Below are 23,462 nucleotides of genomic sequence, written 5' to 3'. Positions count from 1 at the left end.
CCTAAATTAATGCTGTCTTCTTGAGTTATTAAAAACCATATTGTACCATGCTTGCATTAAGAACACAGGCTGGGTGATATTAACTAATTTTAAAGAATGATTCAATGTCTGGCATTATGCCCTACCTTGTATACATAATTTCCTTTTTCCTCCCCTCCCTTGAGTCAGGAAATGTGTTCTTGAGGCATTTGTATTTTCTAAATTGTTCTCAATGCCAGAAAACAATTTTAAAGCTCAAATAAAATATTTAAATGTTCCTTGGTCCAAGACCATAAAAATATTTCTTAATTATGGACCCATTTCTTGGTGTAACATAAAAAAGACCTTACAAATGAAATATACATAGCTTATCCCTTACAGGTACTGTAGACTAAAGACACTGAACAATCACTTCCTACAGAGATTCCAAAAACACTATATTTATTTTTAAAAGATGCTTTAACTTTTGTTTTAATATGATCTAGACTTATATAAATCATTTGGTGTGCTAAACAATTAGGCTGGTTACCCAAGCCATGGTAAGAAACATTTGAATTTATTCTAGAAAACATTTGATTAGATTCAATTTATTTCATTCACTAGTTAAATAAATGAATTCAATATTTTTACTTAATGAAATTCTTTAAGGGATTATCATGAGCCAACTTCTTCAATGTTTAAAAGAAAGAGCAATTTCAGCACTGGTGCCCTCGCCTCCAATTTGGGAATCTCAATCACCAAATTTAATTCTCATGGAAACACACCAAGTTAATTTTGGCCAGATTTTATATTAAATATAATGCAAATTATCATCCACTAAACCCACTGTGACAAAATAATTCTCTGAAAACTGTGCCTGCTCTGAGTCAGGTTAAATCACCTGCTTACAGTTACTTAAATGTAGAGCTGCTTAAAGCTCAAGTTTTTACAAGAACCAGTTTTAAGAAAAAAAAAACCTGACTACTCAAAACAATATTCTCTCATATGCCAAAATATTACTTACAGAGTAATAATATTAGTTAAGTTTGCTATTCTGTTCATAACTAGTTTAATTCTGAGAAGTAAAGTCATTGTTTTATTATACAAAATTATAAACACTAGCATGATAAAATTACTCTAGCACAAGAAATCCATATATAAAAATAAAATGACAAAATGAAGAGTTGAAATGTCTAATATAACCAACTAGCTTACTTTTAGTAAATTAAAATATATTTCTTTAAAATTCATTCAAAACTTATTCTGAATGTTAAAGGTTCCTTAAAAGAATCTATAAAACTGCATGACTAGCATAATTACAGCTCATTCTGAATAAAGCATCTTTTTTTAAAAAAGAAGTTGAACAAAGCTTACCTGTATAGAGCGAACACGAAAAGACAGAAATTTAAACATGGCTATGAAACCATGCTGATGATAAAGAATTCCTGACGGTAAAACTTAAGTTAGAAAGAGAAGGCCAAGCCACTGTAAGGTTTTCTTTTACCAGCTGTTCTGGCAATTAGAAAATTTCCTGTCAGGCGGGTCCTGAAAATGCTAGAAAAAGAGGCTGGACAGTTTTCCTGTGGTAAAAGAAAGGAGGAACCTGCCTACAGAGGCTCTCTCATGTAGCTGATAGGTGGGGAAGCCAGAACAGGAAACTGCAATAGATTTGCTGATAACCAAATCCTGTTGAAGTGTTTTTTTTTCCCCTCCTGATTCCCAGCAGTTCTAACAATCTTTGCAACCAGTAAAGTGGAATGCCATTTTAGAATCCTGAGACTCGGCAGTATTTCTTAACTTGGAGTTTTAAAAGCAAGTGAAACTAGTTTCTGCTATTAAAGTAAGAAAAGTTGCTGATGCAAATGTGGGAATTTACCCTTTGTAATGTTTATACGCATATGCAAGATATGGCCTCAAGATGACTTCAAAGTTATATATAGACATGCCATGGGTGTTCCCTGTCAGTAAGGAAGAGTTTCGTAACTACGGTTAGAAAACAAAGGCTACATGCAAAAAAAAAAAAAAAAAAAAAAAAAGCCACTGAAAAACAAATCAAACTTTTAAAAGATAAACTCTTTCAGTCTTAAATGAATGTAAACTGAACTTAAACAAATTTACATGGATTGTAATAATCAATTATCAAACAAATTAAACACTTCAAGACTCTAATAACTAAAACTCAATTCCTAGTTGATAAAATCTAAATTAAAAAGTCCAACCTCTGGGTTTATTAGAGAGCAAAAATCAATTCCTAATAAACTAAGCTGAAAAGAAAGGTAGAGTCTAGTTTCTATATAGGCCCTTCCTCATATTTTATTTTGGAAAATATTTTAAAACTATGTCAATACTTAGAACATCACTGCAAGTGGCACTTAAAATAACCAAAAGATTAGTAGATACAAAACCTGTGAGCTAATGTAAATTTAATCTATGTGAATCCAAGAAAACCTCAAGTGCTAATCTATATAGCTTATTAAATTTAATAAAAATCTTTGAAATTTCAAACCAAATGAGACTCTGAAAACATCCAGAATACGTGCTTTAGGGTAGAGCTCAGTAATCATTTCGTGCAGCTTGTGTGAAACCTGGGCTTCATCCTCAGTACACGGCAGAGAGTGGGAGGGAAGTTGGAGGAGGAAGATCAAGAAGAATAAACTAACTTTCAACATGAAGAAACTGGGGCAGAAGTGGGCACATTTTTGGTGACAGAGCTATCTATAGTTGGGGCTCAGTTGAGTACTTATTGATTGAGCATGCATTGTAATGTCCATTATGTGAAAAACAAAAAGCTAGGGCTCTTCTTGCTACATTAAATTTTCATGACAAGGATCTCATGTAAATGGAGAATAATTTTTAAAAATGCTACACCACCAAATACATTAGAAACCAACTAAAACAAATGTCTACACTAGGCCTTTGAATTATGCCCAGACGGCTACACACTTGTCTCAGTTAAAAATGGATGACTGTTTTTCAGTAAGGAAAGCACTTACAAACTTTTCATCAGAGCAGAATTCTCCCATATCTCAAAATGAATCACTTATGTCTTTTTAAGCAGTTCCAACAGGGCAGCAAAATTAGGAAGTCCACCTAATGCACAACTGCAGTCTGAACATGAGATGCCTCATCAGACAACACTGAACCAAACACTAATATTTAATCACAACCAGTTCTGGCTCAGAACAACGCTCTTCTTCATTCTAGAAATACTTTCAAATGCGTAAACAAGAACCACTCTTTTTCATTTGAAACACTGTCTCACATATCTCTCAGGCTGGCCTTCAACTCCCAGACTGGCTTTGAAAATCTGGTCCTACTGCATCCACCCTTCCATCAGCTGGGAGTGAAGCTTGGTGATAACAGTGTTTGCATAGCATGTGCAAGGTCTTTGGTTTAATCCCTAGAACCATTAGAAAAACAAGCCCATTGGTCTGTGGAGATTTTCTTTACTGTTTTTCTGCACATACACACATTTGGACCACACTAAATATATTACCATATTTTCAGTAAAAGGCCAGATAGCAACATTTTCAGCTTTGTAGGACAGATGGCTTCTATCCTGCCAACACAATGGGAAGTGAATAGGTGAGGCTCTGTTTCAATTAAACTTCATTTACAAAAGAAGGTGACAGGACCATAGGTGGAGTTGGCTGACTCCAGTTTTATTATTAAAAAAGTTAAATGTATTACTAATGAATGCTAAAAATTCTATAATACAAATCTAATGTGGGGCACATAATTTCCTATATTCTTGTGATGTCCTCATCTTTCATGCACATTCACATTTATCCAGGACTAATTTTCCAAGTAGTACTATATTATCAAAAATATTGCTTTCCTGCACAGTCCTTTATCTTTACAACAGACAGGCTAATTTTTTTGGGGGGGGGGTTTCGAGACCGGGTCTCTCTGTGTAGCCTTGGCCATCCTGGACTCACTTTGTAGACCAGGCTGGCCTCGAACTCACAGCGATCCGCCTGCCTCTGCCTCCCGAGTGCTGGGATTAAAGGCGTGTGCCACCACGCCCGGCCAGACAGACTAATCTTAAAGCACACACACACACACACACACAAACAGCCTGGTATGGTGGCACAGGCTTATAATTCCAACACATGGGAGGCAGAGGCTGGAGGATCTGGAGTTCAAGACCAGCCTGGGCTACACAATGAGACATCATATCTCAAAAAATGAATATGGATGCACACAAATAAAGACTGTTTATTTATCCATAGCCTCATTCTAGCTATAAACAAACTATATCTTAGCTACAAACAAACACCTCAGAAATACAAACCAAACAGAAATTAAAATAAGTTATGGTCTCACTCAAAATTCTTCATATAACAAGATTAAATTTCCCCATCAATGGAGCTTAAAGTAACTTATATCGAATGCTACCTTGATCTTGCCTTCGGAAATATAATCACTAAGGTACTTAGACATAAACATTTAGTGTTAAGCCTATTTGATGCACTGTTTCTTTAAATTCAATTTTATAAGAAGACTTTTTAAAGACTTTATTTCTTATTAATATAATAAACCTAGTGTTTCTCCTTTGATTTACTAATTTGATAAATTATATGAATATTGTATAAAGAGATTTCTTAACACTGACCTACACTTGTATTTGGGGGAAAATTAATTGTTTTAATATAATTCTGAACATAATATATAGATGTTTTACTAGGATTTTTGCATTTGTATTCATACATTAAATTACCATGCTATGTTCTTTTCTGTGCCAATTGTCGTTTTCATGGTTACAATTTATTAAAACAAATGAGATGCTAATAAGAAATCTTTGGGGCCTGCATTGTGATTGTGTTTGTGTGTGTGTATATGTGTATATGTGTACACATGCTGCATGCTCATTTATTAATAATTTAAATTCTTTCCAAGACTATGGGTATACTTGATTTTCTGTTCATTTATGTATAATATACTTTAAATTTTCCTTTAAAACTATGTATTTCAGAACAAATTAATATAGTGTTATATTTAGTGGCTGATCTAGGTAACAAAGAAACAAGCAAACAAAAATAGAAAGTTTCTAAACTTTCTGGTAAGTAGACCCTGAAAGAAGAAGACTGAGTAGAGGGTCCAAGGCAGAACCATGAACACATTCAAACTCAGTTATCAACTGTCTTCCTGACCCTCTAACAGATGAATCCTTTTGGAAAACAAATCAAAACAAAACAATTTCTATGACTGAGGATGCAACTCAGTTGGTGGAATACTTGTTTAACATGCATGAAGCCCTGAGATTGATCATCAGCCAGGCATAAACCATGCATTGTAGCACACACCTGTAACCCCAGTAGTTATGGAGGTGAAGGCAGGAGGGTAAGATGTTCAAGGTTATCTTCCACAACATAGGAAATTTGAGGTCAGCTTGGGATACATGCAACTCTGTCTTAAAACACACACACACACAGACACACACACACACACACACACACACCCCAAACAAATAAATTTGTATGCTAAGCATGTAAAATTATCATGTTCTTAATTTCTTTCTTTTTTCTTTTTTTCTTTCTTTCTTTTTTCTTTCTTTCTTTCTTTCTTTCTTTTTATTTGAAACAGGGTTTCTTTGTGTAGCCTTGACTGTCCTAGAATCACTTTGTAGACCAGGCTGGCCTTGAACTCACAGTGATCCACCTGCCTCTGCCTCCCAAGTACTGGGATTAAAGGCGTGCGCCACCACCGCCTGGCTTTAAGTTATTTCTTTAAAATATATTTTTGTATAGTAATTCAAGTTTTTCAGACATTTAAGGGTTTGGTATCTAAGAATTTTCCTCAAAGTACAAGAGGTTTAATGAACATCCATCCATAACTGCTACTGTAGGTACTAAAAGTCTAAGATGTGAAATAAGAGACAGAGTACAAGTTCGACAATGATAACTGACTTGAACTAATGCTAGTGACTCCTGGAGTGCTGTGAGCTCTTGCTTCGAAGGCCTTGTCTATGTTCTATTTGTCCTTCCCATGGGCCAGAAGACCGTGAGGAAGCAGCATGAGTGTCCCAGGTAGAACCCTATCACCCCTCTCTTTGTCTATATAGGTTTTTCTGATCACTTTTAAGGCTTAAGTCATGCTTGTATGAAATATTTAGCTTAAAATATTCATTTAGATAAAGGGGCCATAGCTTTTCTTCTGCTAGTATTTCAGTTTGACTCAGTCAGCCATTCGTATTTAAATATGACTCAGTTAAGTCACTTGTTTTCCTTCCAAATATAGACAGGCATTTGATCTAAAATAATGGATACTGTTTTGTGGTGAATACACTAGAGCAGAAGGGTAACTAAATTAGAAGAGGCACGGTATCAGAAGCAAGCCATACCAATGGCAAGCTTGTGATAAAAGGAAAAGTAGGCTAGAGAGATGGGTGGAAGGTGGTGGCTCATGCTTTTAATCCCAATACTCAGGAGGCAGAGGCAGGTGGATCTCAGTGAGTTTGAGGCCAGCCTGGTCTACAAAGAGAGTTCCAGGACAGCCAAGGCTACACAAAGAAACCCTGTCTTGAAAAACCAAAAAGAAAAAAGAAAGAAAGAAAGAAAGAAAGAAAGAAAGAAAGAAAGAAAAAAGACAAAAAAGGAAAAGGAGTTTTGTTTTAAACTCTGGTAGAGAGATGTTTTAAGAAGTGGAGAAAAGGGACTCTAGGAAGTAAAAAAAAAAAATATCTGAAAGAATGCCAAAAACAGCAAAGGGAAGCCTTATAACCTTAAAAAGTTTGCTTAGTGCACACATATCCTAATTTAATGCTATCACACCATGCTAATTATAATACTATTTATCTCAGAAGTATTTTACCTAAGTGGCATTTATTTAGATTAACTAGAGTATTTTCCCTCAAGCTCTGAATGCTGAACTACACTTCTCAGTCAATGAGTTAGAATGACAGACAATAATTGACAAAATTAGTCAATAAGTGTTATTGTACCACACCATGTATTTTCTTGCCATTGAACACTCAGTTGTATTTTTCTGTTTTGAGTAGTAGCTCATTGCCTATTGTCTACTCTGTTCAAGATTCTTTCTGTAGCTTATTTTATGCTTTAACCATGATTGCTAAGGTGTGCTGAACTCATGAAAATAGGTATTAATTAGTTCGGATGCTCAAATTCAAGTTTTAAGGCAGACTGAGGGAGTCTAAATGAGCAAGTGAAATTCCTTGAAGAGGATCATGCACAGCATTGCAGCATCATAACCAGAGAACAAGCAGTAGCTAAAATAATAGTGACAGTAGAAGACAGAAGAAACTGCTGCTAACTGCTGACACCCAAATGTGACTTCTGGAGAACTGAAAAGAACAGGGTATGCTTGTGTCCTTCAAAAAGGAGCCTGAAATAGTCCTCAGCATGGCAAAAAAAGTGTCAGTGTATTGTCAAATGCCTAATAAATGAGGTATTTTGGGGGTGGGACCCAAGTCTAAACATAGAATTCATGTAGTTTTCATATCCACCTTATATACACAGCCAGAAGCTCATTTTATCCAGTATTCTTCAGGAGCTGTCATTTTTTTTTTTACTACAGTCTATCCTAACATTGTAGGAATTTTTTTAGTTGTACTATAATGTCCATGTTTTTAAAAGCTCTGGATTTTGGAACACTTTGGATGTTCTAGTTTTAACTAGGTTTTTTGCTTCTTAATAATTATATGTGTAACTATATAGAAGCTCAGCCAGGAGGCAGTAGTACATGCTTTTAATCCCAGTGTTCAAGTGAATTTCTGAGTTTGAGGCCAGCCTGGTCTACAGAGAGAGTTCTAGGATAGTCAAGAAACCCTGTCTTAAATAAAAAAGCTATGGAGATTGGGTTAATAAACATAATGTTTTGTTTTGTAGCAACATAATGTTTTGTTTTGTAGCAACACGTTATTTACAAAGGTGAAGTTATAAGCAATTCATGTACTATCATTGGAAATACATGACAGAAGGGATGTTGGTGAAATTGTGCATGACTTTGATCCCAGCTACTCAGTTAGGAGGCTGAATTAGGAGAAAAGCTTGAACCCAGGAGTTTGAAGCTGTTTGGCAAAGAATACAATTTTGTGTCTTATTTTCTTATTTATAAATGAACGAATGAATGAATGACAGATGGAATGAAAGGGTCTAAGGAGCACGTTAAGAGGAAGTGAACTCATTTCACAATTTTGCCTAAGGCCAGGACTACTTTCAGCAAAATAACTAAATAAGTAAGTAAGGAAATACTGGCTACCACTCTAGTTTCTTAGGAATATACTTTATCTCTGGCAAACAATATGAGAAAGCAAGAGTAACCTCTAGAAGGAATAATACATGAAAATTATTACTTATTAAGCTCTTACTTTATCCTAAGCACTTACATCTCCCCTTAGATTCTCAATCCTTAGAAGGACCTGTGCATAGCATTACAAGAGCTGTTAAGAGAATCAATTGTTTACTAAACAGAAAATTGCTTTATATTATTCTTTGATGGCCATCTTGACAGCGAAGACCATAGAGTTCTCTGACCAGCTGAGAAATGATAGAAAAGCCTGAAGTCTAGGAAGCTATCTTGCCTTAGGGTACTATCAGGAATGTTTTATCTTCTGCTATGAAGGTGATTCCTCTTCTAAGTCCCACAGGAATGAAAAATAAAAATAATTCACTCACATCAGTAGAGGAGACAAAATAAAAGATACTGGCCAGAGTAAGTTGTGAGATGAAATATTTATACATAAATATGAAATTGATAGGCCAACATATCTGAGGAAAAAGATGCTATCAGTTGATCTTTTGATGTTGAGTAATTTGAATTAGGCAAATTTTGAAAATATTTTATGAGATGCACAAAGGAAATAAGGAACTTTAGGTGAATAACAATAGGTAAGGGTCGACTCTTAGAAAGAATAACACTATAGAGAAGGGGCCGATCAAAAATGCAAGTGACAGCACATGCTGGCGAGGATGTGGAAAGGGAGAAGACTCCTCTATTGTTGGTGGGAGTACAAACTTGTACAACCACTTTGGAAATCAATCTGGTGCTTTCTCAGAAAACTGGGAACAGTGCTACATCAACACCCAGCTATTCCACTCCTGGGCATATACCCTAAAATGCTCCACCATACAACCAGGACATTTGCTCAACATTTGCAGCTTTATTCATAATATCCAGAATCTGGAAACAACCTAGACAGATGTTCCTCAACCAAAAAATGGATAAAGAAATTGTGGTACATTTACACAATGGAATACTACTCAGCTATTAAAAACAAGGACATCATGAAATTTGCAGGCAAATGGATGGAAGTATAAAAGATCATCCTTAGTGAAGTAACCCAGACCCAGAAAGACACACATGCTATGTACTCACTTGTAAGTGGATATTAGCCATAAAGAATAGAATAACCATGCTATAGTCCACAGACTCAAAAAAGCTAAGTAACAAGGTGGGCCCATGCAGAAGGGGAAATAAAACAGACTCAGGTAGATGGAAGGAGGGAACTGGGTGGGAGAGGAGGTGAAGAGGACAACAGGAGGGATTGAGTGTGAAGAAGATGGCAGGAGAGAACTGGGAGAGAGAAATGGAACTGGTGTGTATGGGGAGGGACAACTCTGGGACGAGCCAGAAACTTAGGACAAGGAAACTCTCCCAGGAATCTATGAGGGTGATCCTACGAAAGCCTCCTAGCAACAGGGCATATGGAACCTGAAATGGCTACCTTCTGTAACCAGGCATGTCTTCCAATGGAGGGATAGGGACAACAACCCAACCACAAAATCTTTAGACCCAAAAATTGTCTTGCCTACAAGATGTGCAGAGATAAAGATGGAGCAGAAATTGAGAGACTGGCCAACCAATGACTGGCCCAGTTTGCGAACCACCCCATGGAAGAGACCAATCCCTGTCACTATTAATAATACTTTGTTGTACTTGCGGAAAGGAGCCTAGCATAACTGTCTTCTGGGAGGCTTCATCCAGCAGCTGATGGAAACAGATGCAGAGACCCACAGCCAAACAATAGGCCAAAATCGAGGTGTTTTGTAGAAGAGTGGAAGGAAAGTTTAAAGGAGCTGGAGGGGCCAAGGACACAAGAAAACTTACAGAATCAATGAACCTGGGGCCCACAGTTGCTCACAGAGACTGAATCACCAATCAAAGACTGTGCATGGGCTGGACCTAGACCCCTTACACATATGTAGCAAATGTGCAGCTTGGTTATCATGTTGGTCCTCTAACAAGTGGAGCAGGGGCTGTCTCTGACTCTGTTGCCTGTCTTTGGATCCCTTTTTCCCTACCTGGGTTGCCTTGCATAACAATAGAAGAGTGCTTAGTCCTACTGCAACTTGATAAGCCAAGGTGAGTTGCTATCCACAGGAGGCCTCTCCTTTTCTGCGGAGAAATGGACAGGGAATGGGGAAAAGGGAGGTAAGAGGGAGGGACTGGGAGGAGAAGAGGGATATAAAGTAAATTAATTAATGGGAAAAAACAGAGAAGATAGAAGAGTATCTAAGACATGGATGGGTGGAAGATTACAGGAAAATCACCAAATGGAAGAGAGGAATTAATGAGGAATGAAGAAAAGAACATTCTAGCCAGAAGGAAATGGCTTTATCACAAATAGAATGATATGCTTAAAGATGCATACATACTAGGACTAACTCTGCATATCAAGAAGATCTAAGTGGAGATCTTTTTTATATATTCAGGAAAACTTAGGCTGCTCCTCATCTTTCTCTTCCTCCTCCTCCTTTTTCTTCAAGATTTATGCATTTATTATTTATATAGTGCTCTGCCTGCATGTACGCCTACAGGTCAGAAGAAGGCACCAGATCACATTACATATGGTTGTAGGCCACCATGTGGTTGCTGGGAATTGAACTCAGGACCTCTGGAAGAGCAATCAGTGCTCTTAACCTCTGAGCCACCGCTCCAGCCCTAGGCTGCTCTTCTCTATGACTAACATCTTAGACAAATGGATTTAAGCCATCACACATCTCATCTTTCCTCCCTTGTATTTTGTTTATATAATTTCCCCATAAAAATGTCATCCTAATGTTGACATTTACTTCTCTAACATCTGTAGTCTTGAAATCTCATTTTATATATTCAATAATTTATAATTTTAAAATCTGATTACATATCACATGATACATAGAGCTACTTAAATTTTCTTACATTTTTTTTTATTAAAGGTGAAAGGGTCAAAAACTGCTGCCAGGTTTAACCCTTTCAGCTCTTGTCATCATTCCCTCTGATATTTTTTGACAGAGTCTCACTCTCTGGCTCAGGCTGCCCTGGTACTCAATATGTAGGCCACACTTGCCTTGAATTTGTGACTACCTTCCTGCTTCAGTGTTGGGATTAAAGGTATGAGCCACCATGTTTTGCTCATACCTATCAATTTCTGATATCATTAGACATCCTATTTTATAACTTAGCAACCATAACATTAAAACTATTAAAATTATGTAGAAACTGTTAATTTCCTAGCAAGTTTACAATACAGTGGCTTTATCTTAAAACTTGCTCTCCTTGTATCTATTTCAAATTCTTTCTGTTCTCAAGTGAATTTTCAACACTCAGACCTATTGGAGTATCCATTGCTTTCATACTGTTGGTGGCTTCCCTATCTTGTGGGCAGCATTCCTGAAGTAGGTTTCAGTCTGGATTTGGTATTCTTTTTGTTTGTTTGTTTTGTTTTTCAAGACAGGGTTTCTCTGGGTAGCTCTGGCTGTCCTGGAACTCACTCTGTAGACCAAGCTGGCCTTAAACTCACAGAGAGCCGCTTGCTTCTGCCTTCCAGAGTGCTGGGATTACAGGCATGAGCCACTGAGCCTGGCTGGATTTGGTATTCTTTAAGGCTACTGAATAAACTAGTCTTCTGAAGATTTCTTTAGTCATTATAATGAGAAGGCCCTTTTAACAGCAGGGTTGCAGCACTGGATCCTTAGTGTCCTGAGCACCATGCCTCTTTTTCTTTGTCAACAACTCTCTGGAAACCCTCTCCAATAGATAATGTCTAAAAATATGCTGGCTAAAATTAATTTTCACTATGCATTTAAAATCATTGTTCTTTTTCTTCTATCATGTAATAGTATCTTAATCCAATCCTTTATTATATGGCTTTAAAAAAATCTCTTTAAAAAATTCTTAGAAATAGGGCATAGTGGTACATCATATAACCACAGTTATTTGTGAGGCTAAATAACACACACACATACACACACACACAAACAAAAACAAAAAAACAGGGAGGGGGCACTACCTTTATTCCTGTTATTTTGGTATTTAATAAAAATGGCTATTTAAGATCAGGCCCTTTGGTCTTTCTCCTACTAATAGTCTTTTGGTGGGATGTTTTAATCCAGAAAATCACCCTTACTTGGGAGAAAATAGTGCTATCATAGTCTTATCTTATGTAAGAACAAGAGCAACATTATACAAGTATGAAAGAAAAATAAGGCAATTAAAAGCTATCCTCCCAATGGTAATAGCTAGCATTCTGATTTCAGAGATTAAAATATGAGAAAATACATTTCTTTTTTATTAATTTATTCATATTACATCTCAATTGTTAGCCCTTCCCTTGTACCCTCCTATTCCTCCCTCCCTCCCGCTTCCCCCCTTCTCCCCTCCCCTATGTCTGTGATTGAGGGAGACTTCCTCCCCCTATATATGCTCTTAGGGTATCGAGTCTCTTCTTGCTATCCTTCCTCTGAGTGCTGCCAGGCCTCCCCATCCAGGGGACGTGGTCAAATATGGGGCACCAGAGTTCGTGTAAGAGTCAGATCTCACTCTTCACTCAACGGTGGAGAATATCCTGTTCGTCTGCTAGGTCTTGGTAGGAGTTCGAAGTTTACTGCCTATTTCTCCTTGGCTGGTGCCTTAGTTTGAGGAGGACCCCAGGACCCAGATCTGCCTGTCATAAAGTTCTTCTTGTAGGTTTCCAGGACCCTCTGGATCCTTCTATTTCCCCATTCTTCCATGCTACTCTTGCCTAAAGTCTCAATAGGATGTCCTCTCCTCTGACCCACTTTCCTGGTGAGTAAGGTTTTTCATGGGATGTATCCCTTGGACTGAGAAAATACATTTCTAATGGTGTTTCTTTTCTACTCTATCTGGGGACAGCAACCTCACTGCAGCCTATGAGAGTCTCTCAAACTCAAAGTTATGTTACTCTGTGTACAAACTGTTGGCCTACAGAAACTTTAAGATAATAAATGTGTACAGTTTTAATAGATGACTAATAAAGCATTTTAACCTTCACCATGTAAATTATTAGTAGCTGATGAAAAGCAATAATTTAATTGTATTTTAAATATAGGTACAATTTTCAAGTATAAGGCTAATATAAATTTTGGTAATCATTTTATATTTATTATTCTGTGTGTGTGTGTGTGAAGTGTACACATGTGAGCGCATACATGTAAGTAAGTGTGTATGCTCATGGATGTGAATCTGAAGGCCAAAGACTGACAGTGCATGCATTCCTTTATTGCTTTCCACTTTGTTTTTGAGACAGGGTCTCTCACTGTTCGGGCTAGAATGCTGGGCCAGCAAGCTCCGAACAAAGAAACTACCTGCCTCTGCAAGCCCCCCTCCCCCGATTGCAGTGCTAGGGTTATTGGCTTGTGTCACCATGTACCTGGATTTTACATGGGTCCCAGGGTTGTAAACTCGGGCCTTCATGTTGGCACATTTTACCCAAAGGGCCACCTCATCCACTGGATAATCTTTTGAATTTAATTACATTAGAGAAATACTGAATTTGTACCTGGTAACTAAAGCTAATTCCATATTCATTAGAATGCTCATCCACACTACTGGTAAGATCTTACTTGTGTATTTTTCCAATCTGTCTCTACAATGCAGTTCCTAGATGGACGTGTTAGGAGTGCCATAGGCCGAAGTACAAGTTGTATGAAATCATGCTTTCATTTTAGACTACAAAAAGTAGAAAATGTGGAGGTTTTTCTTCTAAAAAAATTGTTACACAAAGCAAAACAAGTTCAATGTTAATATTTACTGATAAATTTTATATTTAATTATGTGTCAAAATACATTATAGACCATGATATAAAATACCTCAAATGGTTTGAGAAGAGTAAGAATCTAGACAAAACCTGAAGATAGTCCTAGCACTAGGCTTTATGTGTGGTTTCTGCATAGCTAAAATCATGCATACAGTGAACTAACAAATAGTTATTAGACACCAATTGAGTACTATAAAACAATGAATAAGCCATACATGGCCACTACATCATGCAGTTCACACCAATAGGGAATATAAACAAATAAATAAATAATAGAATCTGATGTGGTGTTTGCATTAAGATGTACATAGACTACGATATCAGGACAAAGGAAAATGCTTGACTCAAGATAGAAGTCAAGGTGTTGGTTATATTAGGAAAATGTCTCAGCTAAAATGATATCTAAACTAGAACCTCAGAGATGATTAAGAATTAAATGAAGGGGGTAGGTGGTTAAGACACTGAGAAGAGGAGATACCTGTGAAATTGCTGAAGTAAAAGAGAAGCTGAGATATTTGAGTGAGTGGATTCTGAGTAGAGGACAGCGTAGTATGGCCAGAGAGGATGTGTGGAAAGTGTGGAAAAGCCTTATTATACAGGACACCTTAGATCATACTGCACAGTTTAGCCCTTATTTAAAGGAAGCACAAAACTAATTGGAGGGCTTTAAGTGAAGGATAAAATAAACTCATTCTTCCATTATTCATATGGTATCCATAGCAATTTGATTGATTTCTGAAAAATTAGCTTTTGCAACCTGTTAAAAAGCTAATAGACACAAAGAACTAGGAAGGAATGATGGCACTTGTCTATAATTCCATCACATGGGAAGTGAAGGCAAAAGGATCAGACAGGAATTCAAGGACATTCTTAGCTGAGACTAGCCTGGGCTACATTTAACCCTGTCTCAAAACCATTCCTCTACTCAAGTACAAGAGAAACACAGGCATATGTATTATCAGTAAATGCATGTAAGACATAGCAAAACATACTCCATTTGCAATAATAAAAATTAAAATGAGGTGTGGTAGTATAGTCTTATAATTTTAGTACTTGGCTAAGGCTGAGGCAAGAGAATTACCAGTTTGAGGCCATCCTAGGCTACACAGTAAGTTCCAGACTAGCCTTGGGGGGGGGGGAACCAAAACAATAAAAAGAACTATAAAATACTCATAAATTATCTTGCCTTAGTAAAGCATATAAAAACTGTATGTAAAAAGCCATAAAAGTTGAGAAAAGATCCCCAAGAATATTGGAATAAGTGAATATGTCTATGTGAATATGTGAAGACTCAATATTATTAAAATAATTTATCATGTTAGCCTATGAATTTGGGACAATTATAATGTAAAAATCCCAGTAATTTTTCTGGCATAACTGACAAACTGAATATAAGATTATTAGAAAATTAAATGTATAACACCATAATTTTTCAAAAGAAAAGGTCCTGCCTTGTACACATTAAAAGTACAGCAGTTGAAAAAGACCAAAATATCCAAGGAGAATTGTAGTTAAATTATACCTCCAAACAGACATGTTCAAGTTTAAAAGCCTTGTTACTTATGAATGTGACTATATTTTAAAGTAGGATCTTAGTAAATGCAATATACATTAGGTTATACTAAATAAGACAGTCCCTAATTTAGTGGCCAACATTCTCTGTTTGTTTGTTTTTTGAGATGGGGTTTCTCTGTGTAGCCTTGGCTGTCCTGAACTTGCTTTATAGACCAGGCTGGCCTCGAACTCATAAGAGATTCACCTGCCTTCTGCCTCCCTGAGTGCTGGCTGAGATTATAGGTGTGTGGCCCTACCTGGCTGTGGCACAGACAGCTAACATCATATAATGGCTGAGAATGATATTGGAATGGTATGTCTCCATGACAATGTTTAGGACCGCTGGAACACTAGCAGCTAGACTAGGCAAGGAAGGATCCTACTCTAGAGTTGCCAGGGATCCATCCATAGTCTTTGAAACCAGACTTCTGACTTCCCAAACTGAGAGAATAAAGTTCTATTATTTTAAGCCTCACGATTTGTACTAATTTGCTTTGGCAACCCTAGGAAACTTATATAGTGTGTAAAACAAAATTAAAATACTATAAAAGAGGTATCTTAAACGAGTGAGTAAAGAATAGATTTTATTTATCAAATAAATAAGGGTTGGTACAACAGGCTTATCTATTTGGTAAGTAACTCAAACACAAGCATCATACCAGAAACTCACATACCAAGTGGATGACAGATTTAAATGCAAAAATAGAAAAATACAGCACAAACCACCAATACAAAAAAAAATCAAAAGATTACTAGATTGGGCTGGAGAGGTGGCTCAGGGTTAAGGGCACTGGCTGCTCTACCAAAGAACCCAGGTTCAACTCCCAGCACCCATATGGGAGCTCATAACTGTTTGCATCTCCAGTTCCAGGGGGTCTGACACACTCACACAGACATACATGCAGGCAGAATACCAATGTACATAAAATAAAAACAAATACATCAATAAAAAAAGATTACTAGTTTACAATATAAGAGTTTGTTTTAATAACATGGATAGGAATTCTAGTTTAAAGATAAAATCCAGAAGCCAGGTGTGCTAATTTAAAAATAAGAACATATGTGTATTTAATACAAGGCACAAAAATCAAACTTAAAAAATAAACTGTATAAAGTATTTGGAAGATTGATAATAGACATGAGGCAATTGCCTAGAATATATTCAGAGACTGAACAAACCAAAAAGGAAATGAGTTATCCAAAAATAATTCATGTTGAACATTAAACATGAAGGGCAACAATATGTGGATACTAAATCTAATAATCAAATAAGATGCACACTAAGGTGAGAAAGTACTAAATATTTCCAGTGGTTCATAAAGACTGTTTTCTGATAACACTCCAGTGTGGAACAGGAAATGGTCAAACAGGTACTATCATATGCTGAAATTTTAATAGTTTTGGAAGGCATTTGGTATTGTCTATTGAAATTTAAATGTTCATACTTTTTGACTCAATGTAATCTTTTCTGCAGTCTACTGAAATATGCTTATAAAACTAAATAGTGAAAATTACATTAAATAGAAGGTACACAAAGGATAGAATAGCATGTAACCATTGTAAAAAGATGCCACCATGCCGGGCAGTATTGGTGCACGCCTTTAATCCCAGCACTCAGGGAGGCAGAGGCAGGTGGATTGCTGTGAGTTCGAGGCCAGCCTGGCCTACAAAATGAGTCCAGGACAGCCAAGTCTACACAGAGAAACTGTGTCTGGAAAAACAAAAACAAAACAAGACAAAACAAAAAAACAAAAAAAGATGCAACCATTTAAAAAAGAGGTAAATTTACAGATGTTATGAAAAGATGCTCAAGATATGTCAGTGAAAAGAGCAAATTGCAGAATTACTGTCATATGTATAGAATAACAAAATTATAGCTGAGCTGCTGACAACAGCTAGCTATCCTGGGAAGACTGGGAACAACTTAATAATTCCTTTATACATATTTAATGAGTACTTAAAGTGTTCCAAGTTCTAGGTTCTGGGTATTAAATATTGAACAACAATTAAAAAGGGAAAATGTCTTTTTTCTTTTTCTTTTCTTTTCTTTTTTGGTTTTTCAAGATGGAGTTTCTCACTGTAATAGCCCTGGCATTCCTGGAACTTGCTCTGTAGACCAGGCTGGCCTTGAACTCAGAGATATCTGCCTGCCTTTGCCTCCCAAGTGCTGGGATTAAAGGCGTGTGCTACTGCCCCTGGCTTCAATACCCACATTCTGTGTTAAATGTTTCTTTAAAGTATGGCCTTAATATGTATGTACATACAAATGAACACAAACACACACACATACAGAGAGAGAGAGAGAGAGAGAGAGAGAGAGAGAGAGAGAGAGAGAGAGAGAGAGAGAGACAGAGAGAGAGAGAGACAGACAGACAGACAGACAGACAGACAGACAGACAGAGGCAGAGACAGAGACAAAGACAAGAGGACAGAGAGAGTGTGTCTGTGTAACCCAGGCTGGTCTGGAACTTATTATTAACCTAAGATGGAGTCAAACATAATTCTATTGCCTCTATTTCCTGGGATTACAGGCCCACGTCACCAGATCTAGCTTTGCCGTCCTTTTAAAACAAATCTTAAACAATATTTAGAAAGGTCACTGGCATATTTTGGTACAACTAACGTGAAGGCATCAGTGAGTGCCTTATATTGTAAAATGATTGGTTTAGTTTAAAATTAAGAATAATATTATAGCAACTGATTCTTCCTCTGTCCTTTGTGACACAATATTTTACTTACAGTTTGTGGGTTAATCTCCTCCTCTCCCATAGGTTCATCCATAATTTGCTGTCCATTCTGTGAAAAGCACAGCAAGCAGAAAGTTACCAAAACAGATTTTACATCAAAATTATATGAAGACAGACAAAAAGAAAATATACCAACAAAACTCCCAACCCATCATCTAGAATCTCTTTAGCCCTAAAAGGCTTCAGTGAAGTAAGACCACCATCTTAGAATGTAGGTACAACTTTGCAGCAAGTTGTGTTTCATAGGCAATTTAATTATCTGAAACTATCTAAGCATTTTCCGTGGAACCAAAAAATAAGATTACCTTTCCAGGTGAGCTCTTGTGCTTCATAAATGCATTACAAATGGTTTTAGTTAAGCCTCACCAAACATCATTTATAATACTTTGCACAGCAAAACACATTCTAAATTCCAATTCCATTAATAATTAATCAGAGAAACTGATTAATTATTATAGAGAAAACTAAGCTCAATCTCTACATCAAAAGTAAGTTCCAGATGGACTAAACATTTAAATGTCAAAAATAAATTTAAGTAAGCATTAGAATATGGGTGAGTAATAGTTACAAGAGTAGAAATCATGAAGAAAAATGTGACATTTGCATCCATAAAAGTTATTTTCCAGACACAAGGGATTACAAAAGACAAACTGATTACAAGAAACTAAAGCAACATGACAAAGAGTTGGTACCCTTGATACATAAAGATCTTTGTTTTACAAACCTGTAAGAAAAAACGATGAACCTCAACAGAAATGAGCAATAAGGGAAAAAAGAATTCAGCCTTAGTGCCAGTCATAGAAATACATTTAACCCAAAGATACCTTTGCCTTTCAAATCAGTGATAGTTTACAAAAAGACTGAAAATAACACTCAGTGGACATGGGGGAAAGCAATCTGGGTTTACGGTGGAGAAAGTATAAATCAGCACAATCTTTAAGGAAGACAATTTGAGTCTGTATTAAAAACAAATAAATATCACACATAAAAATTTAAAGTTTCCTATCTATTCTACTTCTTTTAAAATAGACAAGTGTACAAAGATGTATATACAAGATGCTCACCATAATTTTTTTTCCAAAAAGAACTCCAAATTGGAAACCTAAATTCCTAACAATAGAGAACTAGTTAAATATAGTATGATGCATCCATATAATGGAATACTATGTGGTCATTAAAATGATGATAAAGATGTAAATTTATAGACATGGAAAGACAGTCACATATAATAAGTGAAAAAGCAGTTTACAAAACAATATGGACTATAACAAACCCATTATAAACAAATATATACATCAAAGCATGTATATATTTGCATGGGAAAACACTCTGAAAGGATATACATCAAAATGTTAGCAGTGGCTATCTCTGAATGGCAGAATTTCAGATGACTTAAACTTTTATTTTGCTTATTTAAAATTTCTAATATATCTACAGCATCTATAATAAATATGTATTATTTGTGTAATTGAAAAATAAAAACAGTAGGGAGTGATGTCCCATGCCTATAGTCCCAGAACCTGGGATCTTGAGGCAGAAGGTCTATAAATTTGAGGCCAGCCTGAGTTATAGAGCAAGACCACATCTCAAAGTAAAAAAAAAAAGAACTTAAAATAATGGAGTTCAGGAATATAAAGGGTCTTATTTTATTCCCTCAGTGGACAAAGTCCTCTAACTCCTTGTTGATTCAACAAATGTACTAGGATCTAAGGTAGCCATTTTGAGAGCATTGGAAACTGGGAAGTGACAAAAGGCAGCCCCCACTATCAAATAGGCAGATTCTCTGAATCTGAATTCTTGCCTCTCTGCAGCTCTATTTATCATTCACTCATCCACTCTTCATTTGTTCATTTACTCATGCTATGCTCTAGGTTCTGGTCTCAAGATTAATGTAAATATGTCACTCATCCACCCTAAAAGGACTACTGATTTAAACAAAAGGCACCTACATTCCTAGGTTAGGGGTTGTCTATAAAATAATACAAAAGATAAAATTGGTGCCAAAATGCAGGGAAATGGGGGGAGGTGCATATGTAAAATAAAAGCTTAATTTCCTGACACATTTTCAGAAGCTACAATATTCACACTTCTGTGTTAAGGGCATCTAAACTATTTCCAAGACAAGCCTTTTCCCCCCTAAAAGGCATACTTTTTTATTTGACTGACTACGGATTGTTTTTGATCCAATCTAGGGACCCCAAGGAAGCCTTAAGCTGGTTCTTAAGAACACTGAGTCAAAAGTCAAGCGTGTAGGTTCAAAAGCTTATTCTCATGCTACCGATGATAAAGCCTTGGACAATTTATTTAAATCATGTAAGATTTAGTTTCTGTAGATGGAAGGGGGCAATTTAGAGAGCATTATTCACAGACTTGTGAAGATGAAAGATAAATTACATGACAACCTAGTTGAGTATTTGGAGTTTAATAAACAATTAGCATTAGTTCTTTTTTATTGTGTCCAGATACAATCATATCACCTATGGCCAACCAATCTGCTACTTTTCCTGTATTTGTTGTCTTAGTGAATGCCACCATGTAGTAATTCTATTTACCTTTCACTATTCTTTGGATTTTAGATCTCTTGGCCTCATTGGAGGTACACTCATATTTTCCATGGGAATAGAATTTCAGAACCCTCAGCTCCTTGTAAACTTCAATGCATGCAAAACAGCCATCACAATTTTGAATTTACTTCTAAAGCAAACTGGTACAACAGGAACAGCACTGAACTTGGAATTGGTAGAGCAGTGGGAAAGACACAGAGACCTGGCACTCATAAGCTTTATGACCTGGGGAAATTGGACCGTCTCTGAATCTATCATTTTCTCTGTTCAAATGGGGGATTATTTGCCCTGTCTACTCAAAATTGAGATAGTTCATAAGAAAGCACTTTGTCAGCTAACCATACCAATGTAAAGCACTAGGAAGATGAGACAGCTTCAGAAGAACAAAATGATAAAACATAAAGTCTTTTTGATAATCAGAAAGAGATCTCAAAACTCTTCTGTTCCACCTACATATAATTTATTTAAATTCTTTATGCTCTGTCTTCCGCTATGTTCAAATACTACGAGGACAAGAATACAGGCTCATTAGAAAGCCCACTACTAGACTGCCTCTGAAGAAACACATAAATCCTCATCGTACAGTAATTTTCCTCAGTCACAAATTTGATATAAGATTACTAATGAATAAAGATGAATTTGCCTTTAGATTACCTGCAAAGTCATAGGAAAGTAAATCTACATCCATGATTATAAAGGGCCCAAGTGTTACCTTTTCCAAAAATCTCAAGTTTCTTCAAATATTTAAGACAGATGAGACTTGCGATCCTATTTTTTTGAGCATATTCTTGATTCATTTTAAAGAGTAGTATATTAAGACACATGTAATCAACATTACAACTCCTGTCAAAAATGCGGAAATGAGGACATATTATCTCCCCCTTTCTAGATAATAAACTTTCATTGATGTTCACATTTGCAATATTTTGGGTATGGCTCAACGCATTATTGACATATATTAAGTTTTCTGTTGATTCAGTCCTTGTCTTATTTTAAGATTTTATTTTTAGCTATGTGTATCTCTATGTCTGTTTGTGGGTATATACAGTATATTCAGGTGCCAACGGAGTCCAGAAGTGTTACATCCCCTAGAGTCACATACAGTTGTGAAACATCTAGCATAGGTGCTGGGAACTGAATTTGGGTCCTCTGCAAAAAAAGTCATCTTACCTACTGATCTAGCTCTCTAGTCCCAACATTTATTTAATTTGTCCTTGGTGGTGGTGAGATTACATGTGCCGTAGTGTGTGTATGAAGGTCAGAAGCAGCCTGAGGGGGTGGATTCTCCTCTTCTACTATGTGGGATTAATCGAAGGGATTAAACTAAGGTTAGCAAGCTTCCCAGCAGCTACTTTTACCTAAAGAACCATCTAGTACCCACACATTTATTTTTTACTTACAGTACAACTTATGATATATTGACAATATGTTGGGGCATACTCAAGATAGTACATCCTTCATCTTGAACCCGTTGCTACTCATTCCTATAGAAAAAGGCTTACTTAAATATTCTGATTCATTTTTCCACCTATAACCTATTGCTACAGTTTCTATAGGTTAGATTTTTTTTTTAAAAAGCTATAAACCACTTCATGCAACTCACAAATGTTGATAATGTATTATCTTCTCTGAACTATTTAGCTAACAGTGAAAGTAAACATTCTAAGAAACAACTGAAGTGGAACATGATCCCAAAGGTATTCTATTCTCTAGGGTATGCAAATATCCACTGCTTTCTGAGTTTAGCAAAGATTTAACTTTGAGCTTCATTATTAAAGCAAGAAAATATGAAAGCCAATATTATCCTATATACCAACTTTACAAACCCCCTTTCCTACTCAACAAGAAAACCTTCATTTCAATGAACCTTTTTTTTAATCATTCACCAAAGCAAGAATTCAAACATTATTAGAAATGAATAGAAGGTGACTTTTGCAGTTAAGAAGTTTATTCCCAGTTTGAAAACTGACTCTTGGCTATCTCTAGAGACTAGGATAAACGATGACTAGTCTGACTCAATGCTGTACTTTCTACAGTTTCTAAAGGTAGAGGTATAGGAAATACTAAACAGGAAAATAAATGTGTCTAATTTTAAGACAAGTACAAAAGTGTGCACTGAAGGTGTACAGTACCACTTTCATATCTTAGCCATGTCACATACTGACACAGTTACCTGAACATTGGATATATTAATTAAAACTTAAAAATGTGTCCACTCATAAGATGTGTATAATGCCCACTGCACAGAGTATTGTAACTAGAAGGATCCATCACAGGACAGTAAATGCTACATTTTTTTCCGCTTTTGCCTCAACTGATCGGGAAATATTTCCATTTTTACAGATAATTTCTGAAGAACAGGAGAGATGCCTCTCTCACCACTCACAGAAGTCCATTTCCTGCTAAGCAGGATAGAAGAAATCATTCATATGTGTGCTATTTTTCTGTACAATGTGGATGAAGAATAAGTATGGCAAAATAGTTCTAAAGTGAGGCAAATGTATTTCTCCTCTCTCATCCTACCAAAATGCCTGCCAGCCAGAAAAACTTGTAGAGCTTGGCAGATTGTACATATGCAAATATAATGTGAAATAATGGAAAAGGTTAGGAAATGCTAATCACACTTTACTTTACTTTGA

General features: G+C 36.3%; 1 protein-coding gene across 6 annotated transcripts in view; it reads right to left on the bottom strand.

Moving 5' to 3' along the window:
• RPS6KA3 (ribosomal protein S6 kinase A3) overlaps window positions 1–23,462 on the bottom strand; it is a 111,066-nt gene that overhangs the window by 63,166 nt on the left and 24,438 nt on the right. For 5 of the 6 annotated variants that reach the window (XM_084791156.1, XM_084791155.1, XM_084791158.1 and 2 more), the window contains one exon: window positions 18,252–18,308. In XM_084791156.1, coding sequence (XP_084647282.1) covers window positions 18,252–18,293 — 42 coding nt within the window. In that variant the 5' untranslated portion in view covers window positions 18,294–18,308. Of the gene's footprint in view, window positions 1–1,332; window positions 1,488–18,251; window positions 18,309–23,462 lie in introns of those variants that run through there. The other variant, XM_084791160.1, reaches the window with a different exon arrangement.

Source organism: Acomys minous (genome assembly GCF_964271855.1).
Source record: "Acomys minous genome assembly, chromosome: 7".
Lineage (NCBI taxonomy): Eukaryota > Metazoa > Chordata > Mammalia > Rodentia > Muridae > Acomys > Acomys minous.
This window is presented reverse-complemented; position numbering and strand designations above follow the sequence as displayed.